The sequence below is a fragment of the Capra hircus genome (genome assembly GCF_001704415.2).
Source record: "Capra hircus breed San Clemente chromosome X unlocalized genomic scaffold, ASM170441v1, whole genome shotgun sequence".
In the NCBI taxonomy this organism is placed as follows: Eukaryota; Metazoa; Chordata; class Mammalia; order Artiodactyla; family Bovidae; genus Capra; species Capra hircus.
The window spans coordinates 11,294,525-11,311,321 of NW_017189516.1; the positions used below are offsets into that span (position 1 = coordinate 11,294,525).

Sequence of the window (16,797 nt, forward strand, 5' to 3'; positions counted from 1 at the left end):
CTAAAGCAACTTAGCAGCAGCAGCCTCTCTAACCTTCTCTAAGCAGGTAGTAAAACTTCCTTCCCCACAAGAGTTCCCATCCAGGAATTCTAGATTAGCAAAGGGAATTAGGACCTAATTCACACAGAACCTAAAAGATTGAGGTGCTAACGGTCATTTAAAACCACAGTGGCAAATAAAGGGAGTGTGAACAGTTAGAAGTGGCCAACATTTTAAAATAACATCAAATGAGAGACAAACACACCTTTATGCCTTCTTTAGGATCCTCCCGTATATTTATTTGAGGGGCTTTCTCACGAGATGGGCATAGAAGATCCAAGATTTCTTCATTGTAAATCTGCCATTATTGAAAACAAAGTGGTAAAAACAAGATGTCAACAGTGGTAATCAAGGAGTTGTGGGACCACAAGTGATTTCTAAAATTCTTTGACTTTCTGTATTAAAAAAATTTTTTTTTGCAACAAACGTATTTTTTATAATTAAGACAAGGATTTTAACCCTAAATGTAATCACTGATACTTATAAGAATAAATTCACATTTATTACTTGTAATAAAATTAAAACTGCTATCTTGAGAGTGAGCTTCTTAGGAATAGTAGACACAATGAAAAGCTACATGGGTATCTAAATTCAGTTCTTAGATGGTCATAACATCACCTTCACCGATTTTGTTAAAATGTAAGTAATAGGTCTTTATTGGAGGGTGAATGGCAACGAATATTTCAACAACAACCAGAACTTTAAGTACTGTTTCATAGTAAGCACCATGTTTGTTTGTTAAATTATATACATTTAATTACTGCTCCTTAAAGATAAGACATCTTATCATTGCTATGGAATCAACCAGGTAGATTATCAGAAGTTGTAAGTTCTCTAGGTATGTGTTTCTGGTATCATGAGGGCTAGATGTAATTGGTCAGTCTATTTGTATACTACTATATACTAGAATGAAAATATCCACAAAGGTAGGGACTTTTATGTTTTGTTCACTGATATATCCCAAATACCTAGAACAGGGCCTGTAATATTCAATAAATATCTATTGAATAAACACTCTATCATTACTTACACAGCTCAAAACTTCACCCAATTTTTATAAACATTCTTCATGGAGTAGCAGCATGATCACTCAAGCCTCAAAACAGTAAAGGGATATCAAATATTTTTCTAAAGACTCTACAGGGAATCAATAACAGAGGCCAAACTCAAAGTATTCCTATCTTCTTTTTATATGGGAATGCCAACTTCTCTAACAATCAGATTAAACAGACTACTCTGACAAGGAAAAAACTGGGTGAGAGCCAGATCCAACTGAGCCAGTAAGTTTTCTCTATCAATTTACTAAAATGCAATTTACTAAAAATTCAATTTATTGAGTCATACCAGGAAAAATTCAATATGCATTTATTTTTCCACCCAAAGATAAATTTGAATTCAGAATAAAAATAAATCATTTACCTCCAAGTATGATACTTTCAGAGTAAATTCGAAGTCACTCTTTTTATCAATTTCTTTGAAGAGCAGTTGTATTACCCTAGGAATGACCCCAACTGTTGGTTCATTTTCTTGCTCTGCAGTATATGCACCTCCCATTGAATAGGTTTTTCCAGAGCCAGTCTGCCCATAGGCCAGGACGGTTGCATTGTATCCTGGCAAAACAGAAGTCACATGTGTAGTGATGGGGGCTCAAATATTTTCATCCAATCAATACCCTCCATGTCCTTCAGTAATTACTTGTAGCAGAACTGAGACTGCTCTCTGAACACAAGGGTCTCTTGGGAATGTCAGACACAAAGAAAAATTATATGGGTGCCATAACTTTGCATTACTCTAAATAAGCAAAGAAGAAAAATATTGAACCCACATGTATGCTTCTCTTGCTAGCTCTTAAAAGCTAGGAAGTAAAACACTTAAAAAGATATGACTGAGATAATGATAGTGACTAAGTAACTGTCTAAAAGTCATTCAGGGTTTTAGAATTCTGCTTTCTACCTGAACAATTCTAAATTATGGGAATTAAATGGAAGTCTTAGAAAATGCATAGATAGAAGGGATTCCAACATGTATTTCTCTGATTAACAAAGTCTTCATTAGAACCCTATTATCAGGTTCCTCATAGAAATGTCATCATTTAAGTATGATTCAATGTGATATATCTGGAGAAGGAAATGGCAACCCACTCCAGTACTCTTGCCTTGAAAATCCCATGGACGGAGGAGCTTGGTGCAGGCTACTATCCATGAGGTTGCAAAGAGTTGGGCATGACTGAGAGACTTCACTTAATGTGATGTATGTCCTTTTTTTTTTCTTTTTTGAGAGAACTTATTTCTGCTTTATTGACTATGCCAAAGCCTTTGACTGTGTGGATCACAATAAACTCTGGAAAATTCTGAAAGAGATGGGAATACCAGACCACCTGACCTGCCTCTTGAGAAACCTATATGCAGGTCAGGAAGCAACAGTTAGAACTGGACATGGAACAACAGACTGGTTCCAAATAGGAAAAGGAGGACGTCAAGGCTGGATATTGTCACCCTGCTTATTCAACTTCCATGCAGAGTACATCATGAGAAACACTGGGCTGGAAGAAGCACAAGCTGGAATCAAGATTGCCGGGAGAAATATCAATAACCTCAGATATGCAGATGACACCACCCTTATGGCAGAAAGTGAAGAGGAACTAAAAAGCCTCTTGATGAAAGTGAAAGAGGAGAGTGAAAAAGTTGGTTTAAAGCTCAACATTCAGAAAACTAAGCTCATGGCATCTGGTCCCATCATTTCATGGCAAATAGATGGGGAAACAGTGGAAACAGTGTCAGACTTTATTTTTGGGGGCTCCAAAATCACTACAGATGGTGATTGCAGCCACGAAATTAAAAGACGGTTACTCCTTGGAAGGAAAGGTATGACCGACTTAGATAGCATATTCAAAAGCAGAGACATTACTTTGCCAACAAATGTCCATCTAGTCAAGGCTATGGTTTTTCCAGTGGTCATGTATGGATGTGAAAGTTGGACTGTGAAGAAAGCTGAGTGTTGAAGAACTGATGCTTTTGAACTGTGGTGTTGGAGAAGACTCTTGAGAGTCCTTTGAACTACAAGGAGATCCAACCAGTCCATTCTAAAGGAGATCAGTCCTGGGTGTTCATTGGAAGGACTGATGCTAAAGTTGAAACTCCAATATTTTGGCCACCTCATGTGAAGAGTTGACTCATTGGAAAAGACTCTGATTCTAGGAGGGATTGGAGGCCAGAGGAGAAGGGGACAACAGAGGATGAGATGGTTGGATGGCATCACCAACTCGACGGACATGAGTTTGGGTGAACTCCGGGAGTTGGTGATGGACAGGGAGGCCTGGGGTGCTGCAATTCATGGGGTTGCAAAGAGTCGGACACAACTGAGCAACTGAACTGAACTGATTCATGTAAATGAAGACCTTGATGTTCTGGAAGATCTTAAGATGTTACATTGAGATTTTCACTGTAATAGATTGCTAATATCAACTGGCATGACTCTGGGGCAAGAGAATAACATTTCATAATCATCTATGATATCACAGATATGTATATATAGTAATAACTGGGGAAATCAAGTTTTAGCACTTTTTTACAAAAAACTCAGGGTACTGTTGAGCTGATTGAAAAATACTGGCTTTATCTTTGCAGCTGAGAGCAATATTAACCAAACACATATACATTGAAATCACTTTCTACTTTCTATTGCCTCTAAAGACCATAATTCCCATAGTTTCTCAAGTTAAGAATACGAAAGTAATGGAACTGGAGACACACAAACAGGGCAGCGGCAGTGACAAAGACACTGATGATGACAGCAGCAGCGTTGAACAAGGTGGTGGGGGTTACTCAGTGTGGCTGTCAGGTGAACTCTATGGCTTTTCAGTTTAGTTGAAATTCCCTCCATGGCCTTCTGGAGTCCCTTGGTGTGTCTCCAGAGTAAATTTAAAGTACTCTACATTTCATCAATGTTGGAGTGGCAAGAAAAGGAGGGAACTGATTTGGGGTGAAAAGGTATAATGAACTGTAAACTCCATATAAATATCTCAAAAACAAAGATGAGTGAAAAGAAACCAGAGCCTTTGAACTTCATGAAAGATTTCCAGGAATTCCTGACTCAGCAGACTCATCATGTCAACATGATTTCTGGATCAGTTAGTGGGGACAAAGAAGCAGAGGCTCTTTAGGGAGCTGGAACAGATGGTGATCAAAATGGACTCAATCACCCATCTGTTGAAATTTCCTTGGATGAAAACTCAGGAATGTTAGTAAATGGGTTTGAAAGGACCTTTGACGAAAAGCTCAAGGGTTGATACTGCAACTATGCCAGCAAAGGCACCACCTGGCTCACTGAACACATTTAAATCCATACAGGGGAGAAACTTCATTGATGTCACTTATGCCCATTTGCATCTGCCTGTGATCGTCATCTGGAAGCCCATATGTGTTCCCATATAGGAGAAAAACCATACAAATGTGGATTGTGTTCCTTTTGCTGCAGTGATTGAAGCATCCTGTCCCATCATCAAAAGCACAAATCTAAAATGGTTCTAGGTTTAAGGTACTAGGTCTTCCTTAAGCAGCAAGAGAATGTGCAGGGGTTTACAGAAGAAAATTAGCAATCTGACCTATAGCAGAGGAGCACTAATCAACTTAAGCCCACTTCCACAGTGGTTCAGGAGCCAGACACCTTAATGATTTTGCCCATGAAATCCCAAATATCCAGAGTGACTCCTATGAAAGTATGGCAAAAACCACACCAACAGAGGGCCTGCCAAGAGACCCCCAAGAACTCATGGTTGACAACCCATTAAACTAGCTCTCAACTCTAGCAGGACAGTTGTCCAGTTTGCCACTTGAAAAGCAAAACCTCGCACCCCCTGATGTAGTTCCCTGCACCAACAAGAAGTCTTTCACTAATGCAGCAGCCCTCTACCCAGACAGTAGTTTCTGTAGCGTCAGCATCCCTTAGAGTTCCTCTTCCCACCAGCCCTGAACCTCGGCTGTCACAGTCAGAGGAACTACAGCCCAGTGGGAGGTCCAAGCAGTGAACCAAGTGCCCACACGAGTAGTCCAAGCATGGGAAACAGCCAACCGAGCACTCCAGCTCCCACCCTGCTATATAAATCTAGAGTAAATAAATTTGAATAGGAGGCTGCCATTTTTATATTGGGTAATAACTAGCTTACTCTGAGGACAGCTTGGTCAAACAATAAAATATATTGTTACTAACTCTTGCTTTCTGTGTACTTTGCAAAATTTTTAAAATTTGATTCAAATCTTGAAAGTGTTACTAACTGGCTTAAAGCAAACATTTTACCTATTAAGTATTAACTAAAAAGCACTTTTACACTTACAGTAAGTGAAAGGGAAATATTGGTGGTATGTCTGCACAAAAACCCCAAAGTGCCAAGTTAATGTATCTTCTGTCCTCTCTTCCAAATGCTACAAAGCCATTAGAATGAGTTCTTGTGGTTTAATATCTAATCTAAACTAATCTCCACTGCACTGTTGAAAGAGCAGCATCAAGGAGTTTCTCCATATAACTCTCCTTGTCAATCTGAGGCTTGTGAATCGAAAGTCTGCAGTCTGTTCTGCTGTTTCTTTTAGCACTTACAGCTCAGATTAGTTTTACAGCAGTCACTTCCAAATGTGTAACTTGGCCCTTGTATGTATATATTGTCAAAAACAGGATGCTGTCATTTTGACACTTTTGTGGCTATTTTTTTCCTACTTATTCTTCATATAAAAGCAATACCACAAAATATAAAATGAAAGCATTCATTAAACAAAAAGGAGGACCTCTCATGCTAAAACCAGTTTATTAACTGTATATTCTGGGCAAAAGAGTGATCAACACTTTTTTTTTCCTGACAACTAAAGATGTTTTGAAAGAGCAATTTAGTTCAGTTTTTTTTTTCAGAACTATAAACTAGAATGTATAATTTAAAAATTCCTATGAATTAAAGTTGAAATACAGTTGTATTCCAAAGGTATCAATGCTTGAAAGCTAGTTAATTCTAAACGCACTAACAATTTTGAAGCAAATCTACATTAGAAACTTTTTTGGTATTGTATTTTTTTTAATATTTAAGGTTTTATTTAAATTTTTGTGAGTTAAATTCTGTATTGGAAAGATGTTGGCATCTTCCATTAAGTATTCAATGTTTCTCCCATTTTATTTTTAATAAAATATTTTATAGAAATGAGTTGAGAAAAGCTTAACATGGACTATTTATAATACTTCACTGTTAACAGGCAATGTTCTGAAACCAAATTTATTTTTGTTTCGTGAACATAACTAGATTTTAAAGCTGGTAGATAATTTATCTCCACTCTTTTTAAGAAACTATAAAGGGACTAACAGGGAATGATTTTATTTCAGATTTTTATTAATATAGTAAGTAGCTACAACTTCTTGAAACTCAAGTAAAGGATATACTTTTACTTTGAAAAAATTTCACTAGCTATTTTCCAGTGCCATTTCATTTTAGAAATAGGTGTTCACCATTCATCTGCAGAACTGTTTGACAAAGGGAATATTAACTAAAAAAAAAAAAAAGTCCAGAATAAACTTCATTTAAGTTCTACAAAAATATTTATCAAATGGATGTATTTTTTTTAATTCCCTACTAAGGACTTTTCATTAAGTAGTCTTACAGAATATATGATTTCTAGAACTTAGTTTTGTTAATATGTACTTTGATGTAAAGAACGTATTTTGTATGTAAAACATAAAACTTGAGTATGGTTGCAAAACACACTACATTGTTTAAGGATTCCAGAAATCAGTTTAATGCTGGAATAACTATTTAGTATGTAATAGTTTTACAATTATGTAATTCATATTGTGAATGAAGCCTTGCTTTTGTAATATATGAACAAAAAAAGCCACACTTTCAAAAAAAGAAACAATATAAAAGAAGAACTTTAACATTCTTATGAAGTTGTGAAGGTACATTCCGTGAAAGATAACAGAATAATACAGGGTCTGGATGCCATATTTTTCTTTAGGAATGGCTAAAGGAAAGGAAGGATGGTTAATTAGAAGAAAATTAGAATAAAATAATGGTCCTCCAAATATATAGATAGGAAAAAGATTAACTTTATAGGAGACGTCTGGCAGATACCACCTTAATCAAATGATCATAAAGAACACCAGTAGTAATAGAACAAATCAAAATTGTGTGCTGTTCCGTAGGATTCAATGAGAAGAATACAGCACCACTTCTGCGATATTCCTGCTAAAGATATACAATCTGAATCTAATCATAAACAAATATCATTTACAAACTTGGCCTGTGATTGTCAAAACTGTCATGATCATGAAAGTCAAAAGACCAAATGAGTTTTATAATAAAGAAGACTACAGAGGCAGTACAACTAAATACAACATATGACTTTGAACTAGATCCTTCTGCTATATGGTACATTATTGGGACAACTGGTGAAACTTGAAAGAGGTCTGAGTACCAGATGGTAGTGATGTAACAATGCTAATTTCATGATTTTGATGGTCGTATTGTAGTTACATAGGAGAAAGCTCCTGTTCGTAGCAAATATACACTAAAGTATTCAGGGGACCATCAGGACAACAACTTATGTCAAAGGGTTCAGAAAAAAAAAAGTACTTTATGCTGTTCCTGCAACATTTGTTTGAAATTAAGTTTGAAATTACTGTTTTACTATTTTAAAAATCTGAAACAAAGTGTTCCATGTGTCTTAAGCCATGACATCATTTTAAGAAGTGAAAAAAAAAAAGTGGGTAGCTATTGCCTGGAAGAACTAATGTCACTGAGTAGAAATTACTGGGAAGCAAATTTCATCTCAATATAATCTAACACAATTAGAGTAGTCCAAAAACCAATCTGTGATATTTCTGTCAAAGAAAAAAATTTTAACCAGATGCTGGAAGTTCACTTAACAGAGATATTGCTAGAAAGTAATTTTCTTTGGATGGAAAGAAAACTAGACTAGATGATGTGTAAATATCACTTTCAACTTTAAAGGACTAGTACACCATGGTTCTACTTCTTTTAAATCCTTTGAATCTTGACTAACCACTGTAGTAGACTAACAGTTAGACACCTCTCTGGCACTGCTCCTTTCTTCAGAACTTTGCCATAGTCTTAAATAACACTAAAGCCCTGGCTTCTCTTCTGTAATCAAGATTATTAACTGGCCAGTGTATTCAGGGGCTTTAGGAAATCTCAAAGGTTTTAACATTTAAAATACTTTTGTCTAAAAAAAATGAAGCAAAAAGTTTAATATTTCTTATGTGTTTAACAGGCTTCCCTGGTGGCTCAGAGGTTAAAGCCTCTGCCTGCAATGCGGGAGACCTGGGTTCAATCCCTGGGTCAAGAAGATCCCCTGGAGAAGGAAATGGCAACCCACTCCAGTATTCTTGCCTGGAGAATCCCATGGATGGAGGAGCCTGGTGGGCTACAGTCCACGGGATCGCAAAGAGTCAGACACGACTGTGTTTAACAGTGTGTACGTAGTCATCTACTTCCACTCCTACCCCTGGACTTTGAACTCTTTCAGGGCCCAGAAGCTGTATTATTTACCTCTGAATCCCTCAAGAGGCTTTGCAGTGCCTGGGCCTCAACTAGGGCGTCATCAGCACCCATCAAAGAACTTAAAATCTAACGAGGTTTCAGAGCAAACAAACAAAAACATATACAAGTCAAAGACGAGCAGAACAGAAAGCAAATATAGCATAAAATTACTTTCATTGGGTCAGTTCTTAGGTTGTGGGCTTTTTGAAGGCAGGACTCATGTTTCATCCATTCCTGTATTGGCAGCACCCAATCACAGTGCCTGACACATAGTATATGTTCAAGAACCGTTTGAAGAATCAACCAGTCTCACCTTTAAATACGCCTTTTATGAGTGGTGCTACTGCTGTATTGAAGACTTCCTCTTGTTCAGTAGAGGGGTCAAACACAAAATCGTAGGTAAAAGATTTGTCAGTACCAACCACCACCTAGAGAAGGCAAGGAACAAGGAGTAAGGGGAAAAAAAAAAGGCTAGACCGTGCCCCTCACTGCTATTTGGCACCAGCTGTTCAGAGGGAGGCCCAGGACTCTGCTACGCACCTGAGGTTCCCCGGGTACGAAGGAAAGGCACATTTGGCAGCCCTCATTAATCTCTTTGGGGACCAAAGGGCGACATCGCAGTGCCACTCTTACAGGAATGCCCTTCACCTCTTCCTTCATGATCCTACTTCTGCACCGTCTCTGCTGAGGGTAAAAAAAAAAAGAAAAAGATGCTCTTTGATAAACCTTGGTAGGTCGGCAGGAGTGGGAGAGTGTCCTCCTTCAGTTCTGGCCCTCCTCGGAGGGTGTGGTGGGTTAGGGAAGTCAGCGGTAGCCTACGGCGGCAGCCTCTCCCTCCCAGCGGGATCGCTACCTCGGGAAAGTCACTGTCTCTCAGTCTTGGCCAGGACAGGACTGCCCATCACCCTGACCCTCTGAAAACAGCGAAGTGGCCTCTGAAATAGAAAGAAAAAGCCCAGTGGAGACGACGACAAAGAACCAAAGCACCAGGGTACTGGGAAGGGCAGATCCTGAGCTAAGGTGCCCCCTTAACTCACCAAACTAAACGCCCCTTACCAGGTCTCCCGCCGCCCTGTCCCAACCAGAGGTTTAACCGCCAAGTTTCAAATCACTCCCGGGGGCGCCAGCCAATCGGAGCGCAGACAGCCTGAGGGCGGAGCACGCACGCGGCGCGCGCAGGAAGACGCATGGGAGGGGGACGTGCGCGTCGCTCCGTGACCCGCCTCTTTCCGACTCAGCCTAACATCCGCTTCCGGTTCCCAGGCTGAGTTGGCGGTGAGCTGAGACTCGGCGTCTGAGGCCTGCGGGTTGGAGAGGTAGTAAGACAACTTTTACAGTGCTGTGGGCCAGGACTCAGGCACGATGCGGGAAAGAGATCTGGAAGGTGGCTGGTGGTAAAGGAAAGGCCAGTCTGCAGACCGCCACCATTACCCATCACATTAGGAAATGTGGGGCGGTGCCTTGCCCCGAGTTTATATGGATAGTTGGAATCAGCATTCCGTTGAATTTCGAAAGTAGTCAGATAGTTTTAGATTCGATCCTGATTTCCTCCTCTCTAGAATGAGGACGGTAACATATGTTTCACAAGCTTGTTGTGAGAAAGCAGATCATTTCTATAGTGTATCTAAGAGGTTGTTAGTATCCAGATAGTCAGCCAAGTTGATAGTTTTCTTCCTTCTCTCCCAAAATCTATCACCTACCTAGAAGTGGGCTGGGCATATAGACTGACAGTCTTGGAATGGGTTGGGTTGTTTTCTAAAACGTGCTGGGCTGTTTTCCCTTTTAAATCATTTTCGTCAGCTTTGATTCACGCCTCCATTCCAGGTCCTTGCTGGAGATGGACAGCCGGATTCCTTACGATGACTACCCGGTGGTTTTCCTGCCTGCCTATGAGAATCCCCCAGCATGGATTCCTCCTCATGAGGTGGGAACCATCTGTACAAGGAATTTTTTTCCCATAGGCACAGGATGATATATGAAAGGGAGGATGGCAGTTAGAAAGCTCAATGGAGAGAGAATCTTAGCTAGAAGTTGGATTCTGAGCAACTGTTACTAAAACAGTGTTACCTGTTTTACTTAAACTAAGTCCATGACTTCACCTTCTCCTGGCTTCAGGGTGATGCATTTGTGTTCTGGATTAAAGTAGTAAGCCTGATAATAAGATTTCTGGGGTTGCTGTGTCTTGCAGAGGGTATACCATCCAGACTACAACAATGAGTTGACCCAGTTTCTGCCCCGCATCGTTACACTGAAGAAGCCCCCTGGAGCTCAGGTGAGCTTATGGAAGAGTTGCTTCTTATTCCAGGCTAGGTTTGTCCATACCAGGCCCAGAAGTTGGCCATGGTTGGGGGGGGATGAATTGGGAAGCAGATAAGAAGGCTCTGAATCTTCCTTTTATGAGCAGAAAAGCTGAGATGCCACTTGCACAACTTCTGACTGCTCTCTGAGGGACATAAGGCAAGCTGTCATACATTGATGCTACTAGATACTCCTGTGTTTGTGGTCTGTATTGAGCCCCCTTCTGTGCTCTTGTCTTACAGTTGGGGTTTAACATCCGAGGAGGAAAGGCCTCCCAGCTGGGCATCTTTATCTCCAAGGTGCGTCTGCCTGGTAGGCAATATGGATAGCTACTTCCCTTTGTTATCAGATTGCTGAACCGTGATGTCCCAAGGCTGGGGAGAAGGATGATTCAGTAGACTTATAGAAGGGGCATAGTGAGACTGTCCTTGCCCACTTACAACTTCCTACCTTGCAAGCCACCTGTTTCCCCACGTCATCTCTCTCTCTCTCACACACACACACACACACACACAACGAATATAGTACCTTACATTTGAACGGCATTTAATTTCACTTACACTGTTTGAAATTATCCTACCTTGATTATATATTTTACAGGTGATTCCTGACTCTGATGCACATCGAGCAGGACTTCAGGAAGGGGACCAAGTCCTAGCTGTGAATGATGTGGATTTCCAAGATATTGAGCACAGCAAGGTGAGCACAGCACCTGGGCTGTGGTGAGGCTAGAAGCCATCCCAGGTAGGATGCAGTGGGTAAGATTAGCTTAATGTGTAACCTGATAAAGAATTTCACCTTGATAAGAGGGAGGCAGCTATTGGTGACCCAGAAGGTTGGAGTGGCAAACTACTTTTCTCCTGTTATAATTCTTTTCTGGGTTGTATCTCTTCATTTGTACAAGCTGCCATGTTCCTTCCAGGCTGTTGAGATCCTGAAGACAGCTCGAGAAATCAGCATGCGGGTCCGCTTCTTTCCCTACAGTAAGTGCCTCTCTCTTTTTTGCTTACCTGGCAGAACCCTCAGTGGGAACTCTTTAAATACTGATTACTAGAGGCCCCACAAGTTGGTGATGGGGAGTTGGGAACTCAGGTCAGAAAATAACCTGTGCTTTTCTTCCTTTTCTTTCTTGTTTTCCCCAAGATTATCATCGCCAGAAAGAGAGGACTGTGCACTAGAGAGTTGCAACCCACAGCCCTCCACATGGGATCTCCTAGGACAAGCTAGCTAGGTCTCAGGGAAGCCATCTGGGAAACTACTCTCAGCCTCACCCTGGGAGAGTGGAGTCGGGAGGATAGGGAGACAGCAAGACCCTGCACTGAGCCAGCCGGCCAACTGCATTTTCCCAACTGTACTGTGCTTTGAGTTCTCTAGTTTTCTATGTGGGCTTCATACCCTGGAAGGAGAAGGATGGTGATGTCGAGGTATCTCTTAGCTTGTGGAGAACCCTGCTAGAGAAGGCAGCTGACATTTATTGAATACCATGTGCTAGGCAATTCCACGTATTTCGTGTCATTTTCATTAGCATATACAAATCAGTAGAAAAAAGGATATTGGGGGCCTCCCCGCTAATCTGCCTGACCATCTCATCCTATCCTTATGCTAGCAGTGTATACCTGTACATTTTGGAGACTGCAATGGAACCATGTTTTCCTCCCCTCCCTCATTCTATTTTCTCTCTGCAAAAAAGTAAAATACAGTGCTGAGGACTTGTTGGTGTGACTTTTGAATGATACTGGTTGGGTGATAAATGCTTTTGAGATAAAAATAAAAGCTCTTCCAAAGAGAGGAACCACTAGAAGCAACAGAGCAACACTGTACATACTTCACAATTATCTCTTTCTGGCCAGAATGTTAGGGAGACCCAGGAAGCTTATCTGCAGTATGACTGAGGAATGGGTATAGGGTGAGGGGTACTGGAGGAAATGGTGTCCCTTCCCCCATGAACTATGGCCACTTCTGTGCAGGAGCCAGTATTAATATAGTTCTGTCTTCTCTTTTCCCAGATTCTTTCATCTGGAACATAAACTAAGGGAGAGGCTTAGATGCATTTCTTTTCAGGGATAGCAGTAAGCAGTCGGTTCCCAATTTCCACCTGGTTGGTTGAGTAGTACTGACTGCTTGCTGATATCCCCCATGTCTTCACCCCAACCCCCAAATAGCTTTCTGCCATGTTCTTAGCAATCCATTGTTAGATATTCCAGGCCACGTGTAATGCCATTGACATGTTCACAATACCCATTAAGAATAGAAAGGTATCTAATGAGGTATGGGGTGAAGTTGTACCCCATAATGAAAGTCCCAAATTTTCCTTGAAGAATCCTGGGAAACTTCAATATATATTTTGAGGCCCTTCCCCCTGAAGAGTGATGCTGTTGGTTTGAGATGTAGCCTAGATGTCTGATTTTTTTAATATATATTTATTTTTTATTTTTTTGTACTTAAAGATCTTTTTATTCAAAGTCACAGTACAGTTGTGTATATCAACTATGCCTCAATTTTTAAAAATCACTATTAGAAGGCTGCACCTCTGCACTTTCAGCACCACCTCTACTCATGTTGCCACAGTTAACTCACTTTCCCACTCTACTCTTCCCAAATTTTGCACAAACCAGCCAATTTACTGACTCTGCCGACCGCTAATCAACCAGGGTTTCCATCCCACTTCTTTTTAATGAATTTGAGTAAGTCTTCAAATATGGGAAACTGTTCTAAATAGTAGTAACATATCTCTGTGAGGAAGTTCTGGTTCTTCCTGTAAACACTCCCCCAACCCCAGCTCTACTATGGTACCTCTTCTAGAGGCTCAGTGCTATTGTCAGGTAGCAACATCCTGGTGAGCAGAGCTGGAGGTACAGTCAATCTAGCTGCCTCTGTGTTTCCTGGAAAGTGAAAGTATTAGTCATATCTGACTCTTTGTGACCTCATGGATTGTAGCCCACCAGGCTCTTCTGTCCATGGAATTCTCCAGGCAAGAATCCTGGAGTAGGTTGCTGTTCCCTTCTCCAGGGGAATCTTCCCGACCCAGAAATCGAACCTGGGTTTCCATTGCAGGTGGAGTCTTCACCATCTGAGCCACCAGTGAAATCCGCCCCCCGCCCCAGCCCCACATAGAATATATGTTCATATTTGCTCTGCTGCCCCCAAATGGCCATCTGAGTAAGAAACTAGGGGCTGAGATACTTGCACAAAGACATTGGCTGAGTCTACTGAATGTTGAGGTTCAAGACTCTCCCTGTGGGTAAAAGGTTTTAAAACAACTCATCTAAGAAGTGTAGTGAACGGGGTAAAAAGTCCCAGCCAGGTACCACAGGCCTAAGAGGCAAAAATCCTCTTGCCCTAAATTGGTTCGTTCTTTGAGGTACTTAGAATGGCTCTGTGTTGGGACACTACCGTGGTGCAACTGCATTGTGGAGGTGTAGGTATGGTGTGGAGAAGGCGCAAACAATAAGAGACTGGGGTGAAAGGACCTGTCATATATTGAAGGTGTAGATAAGAAAACAATGAAGGAACTGTGTTGGTCTTTGAGATATTCTAGCTGCTGTAGCAGAGAAGGCAATGGCACCCCACTCCAGTACTCTTGCCTGGAAAATCCCATGGACAGAGGAGCCTGGTAGGCTGCAGTCCATGGGGTCGCAAAGAGTCAGACACGACTGAGCAACTTCACTTTCACTTTTCACTGTCATGCATTGGAGAAGGAAATGGCAACCCACTCTAGTGTTCTTGCCTGGAGAATCCCAGGGGTGGGGGAGCCTGGTGGGCTGCCATCTATGGGATCACACAGAGTCAGACACGACTGAAGTGACTTGGCAGCAGCAGCTGCTGTAGAATTGGATCCCCTGCAGATGTTGTTTATCAGTAAGACATCCCACATGGTCAGGTGGGATTGATTCCTGGACTCTGCAAGAACTTTCCACCTTGTAACTGTGAGAAGTGGTCAAGGAAAAAAGATAGCATTTTCAGGGGTTTTGTTTTACTCCTAAGCCTAGGAATTGAATAAGAGCTTCATAAGTAGCCAAGTATTTAAACCGTAAATGTGAAGTGCGGGAGGACTGGAACTGGGAAGCCCAAATACAGCAAATTGATCAAATTAGGCAGAGAGATAGCCTAAGCTGTCAATAAGAACAGTGGTTTTTGATGCTTGACTCATTGGAGGGTCCCAGTTGGATTTTGCCACCAAAGTGTGTGTTAAGGAAGGAAGGTAGTAGAGTGAAGTGGCTGGAGTCAAATCTCAACTCTCAGAGGCATCTTGTAGGAGACACAGAAAAGAAGTTTTTATCTTCTCATCCCTTTCACCTAAAAGCAAGCCAGGCAGCTGCTTTGGGCTGAAGTTAGTCCCATTTCCCCTTCAGTATGTCAGGCAGAAAAATTGGCCTGGCCATCAACTCAGCAAAGGAAGTTTGCCTTCTCTGCTTGTACCCTCCCTTCCTCAGCAAGACTGGGAGAAAGGATCCTCTCCTCTTCCTTCAGTAGACAGGATTTAACCTCTGGAAAGAAGGGCAGAAGCCATGCCTTGGAATAGCTGTGTGTGTGTGTGCAAAAGAAAAAACAAAGGTCAGGTTCAGGGACATGATTTAACCTCTGGAAAGAAGGGCAGAAGCCATGCCTTGGAATAGGTGTGTGTGTGTGCAAAAGAAAAAACAAAGGTCAGGTTCAGGGACATGATTTAACCTCTGGAAAGAAGGGCAGAAGCCATGCCTTGGAATAGGTGTGTGTGTGTGCAAAAGAAAAAACAAAGGTCAGGTTCAGGGACATGATTTAACCTCTGGAAAGAAGGGCAGAAGCCATGCCTTGGAATAGGTGTGTGTGTGTGTGTGTGTGTGTGTGTGTGTGTGTGTGTGTGGTGTGTGTGTGTGTGTGTGTGTGTGTGTGTGTGTGTGTGTGTGTGTGTGTGTGTGTGTGTGTGTGTGTGTGTGTGTGTGTGTGTGTGTGTGTGTGTGTGTGTGTGTGTGCGCGCGCGCGCGCGTGTGTGTGTGTGCGTGCGCTCTGGAAAGAAGGGCAGAAGCCATGCCTTGGAATAGGTGTGTGTGTGTGTGTGTGTGTGTGTGTGTGTGTGTGTGTGTGTGTGTGTGTGTGTGTGTGTGTGTGTGCGCGCGCGTGTGTGTGTGTGCGTGCGCTCTGGAAAGAAGGGCAGAAGCCATGCCTTGGAATAGGTGTGTGTGTGTGTGTGTGTGTGTGCGCGTGCGCGCGTGTGTGTGTGTGCGTGCGTGCGTTTGTGTGTGCGTGTGTGTGTGTGTGTGTGTGTGTGGAAAAACAAAGGTCAGGTTCAGGGACATGATTCCAGGCCTTTGCACTGCATAGTATGGAGATGAACCTTACCCCCACCCCACAATAGGATAAGCGAAAGTTATCCAAAAGAGTAAGCCATGGTGAATAACTAGGGACGAATGCAATGGAGAGATCATAAAGAGACATGAGTGATATTTTTTGCATTGCAACTGGTTTTGGCACTGGGCTCAATAATTCTGCCTCCTTTGTAGAGACTTGTCTGGATAAATGAGAAATGAAGTAAGTGATCAGATAGTGTTAAGACCCTCTTCTGACCCAGAGTTACTGGATAGGGATAGTCCTTTCTGAGGCATAATGATGCTTCCCTAGGACCAAGAAGCCTCAAAGCTCTAATCCCTGACACAGGTAAATCTCCCAAGTAAATAGAGCAAAGTATTAAAAAGCAGAGACATTACTTTGCCAACAAAGGTCCATCTAGTCAAAGCTATGGTTTTTCCAGTAGTCATGTATAGATGTGAGAGTTGGACTATAAAGAAAGCTGAGCGCTGAAGAATTGATACTTTTGAACTATGGTGTTGGAGAAGACCCTTGAGAGTCCCTTGGACTGCAAGCAGATCCAACCAGGCAATCCTAAAGGAAATAGGACTGATGCTGAAGCTGAAACGCCAATACTTTGGCCACCTGATGTAAAGAACTGA

General features: G+C 41.7%; 2 protein-coding genes, 1 long non-coding RNA gene and 1 pseudogene across 5 annotated transcripts in view; 3 read left to right on the forward strand and 1 right to left on the reverse strand.

Annotated features, from left to right (window-relative positions):
* Positions 1–9,695, reverse strand: part of KIF4A (kinesin family member 4A) — a 127,095-nt gene extending 117,400 nt beyond the window's left edge. Inside the window, exons 1-5 of one of the 2 annotated variants that reach the window (XM_013976428.2) lie at positions 9,629–9,695; positions 9,113–9,256; positions 8,886–9,000; positions 1,459–1,649; positions 245–337 (exon numbers count right to left, since the gene is read on the reverse strand). In XM_013976428.2, coding sequence (XP_013831882.1) covers positions 245–337; positions 1,459–1,649; positions 8,886–9,000; positions 9,113–9,232 — 519 coding nt within the window. In that variant the 5' untranslated portion in view covers positions 9,233–9,256; positions 9,629–9,695. The remainder of the gene's footprint in view (positions 1–244; positions 338–1,458; positions 1,650–8,885; positions 9,001–9,112; positions 9,257–9,628) is intronic. The other variant, XM_018043910.1, reaches the window with a different exon arrangement.
* On the forward strand, positions 4,073–5,165 carry LOC102180741 (annotated as a pseudogene).
* An 80-nt stretch (positions 9,696–9,775) lies between the features above and the next one.
* PDZD11 (PDZ domain containing 11) lies at positions 9,776–12,579 on the forward strand. 2 transcript variants are annotated; one of them, XM_005700702.3, is made up of 7 exons: positions 9,776–9,888; positions 10,397–10,496; positions 10,761–10,844; positions 11,113–11,169; positions 11,471–11,569; positions 11,775–11,853; positions 12,014–12,579. In XM_005700702.3, the coding sequence occupies exons 2-7, from the start codon at positions 10,410–10,412 to the stop codon at positions 12,046–12,048; spliced, it is 441 nt and encodes a 146-aa protein (XP_005700759.1). In that variant the 5' UTR covers positions 9,776–9,888; positions 10,397–10,409; the 3' UTR covers positions 12,049–12,579. The 2 variants fall into 2 exon arrangements, with proteins under 2 accessions (XP_005700759.1, XP_005700760.1); XM_005700703.3 differs by having other exon boundaries at positions 11,793–11,853.
* Positions 12,580–14,899: 2,320 nt separating this feature from the next.
* Positions 14,900–16,036, forward strand: LOC108634316. The gene is made up of 2 exons (XR_001917538.1): positions 14,900–15,578; positions 15,892–16,036. It is a non-coding gene; the product is annotated as an uncharacterized LOC108634316 (long non-coding RNA).
* Positions 16,037–16,797: the final 761 nt, after the last annotated feature.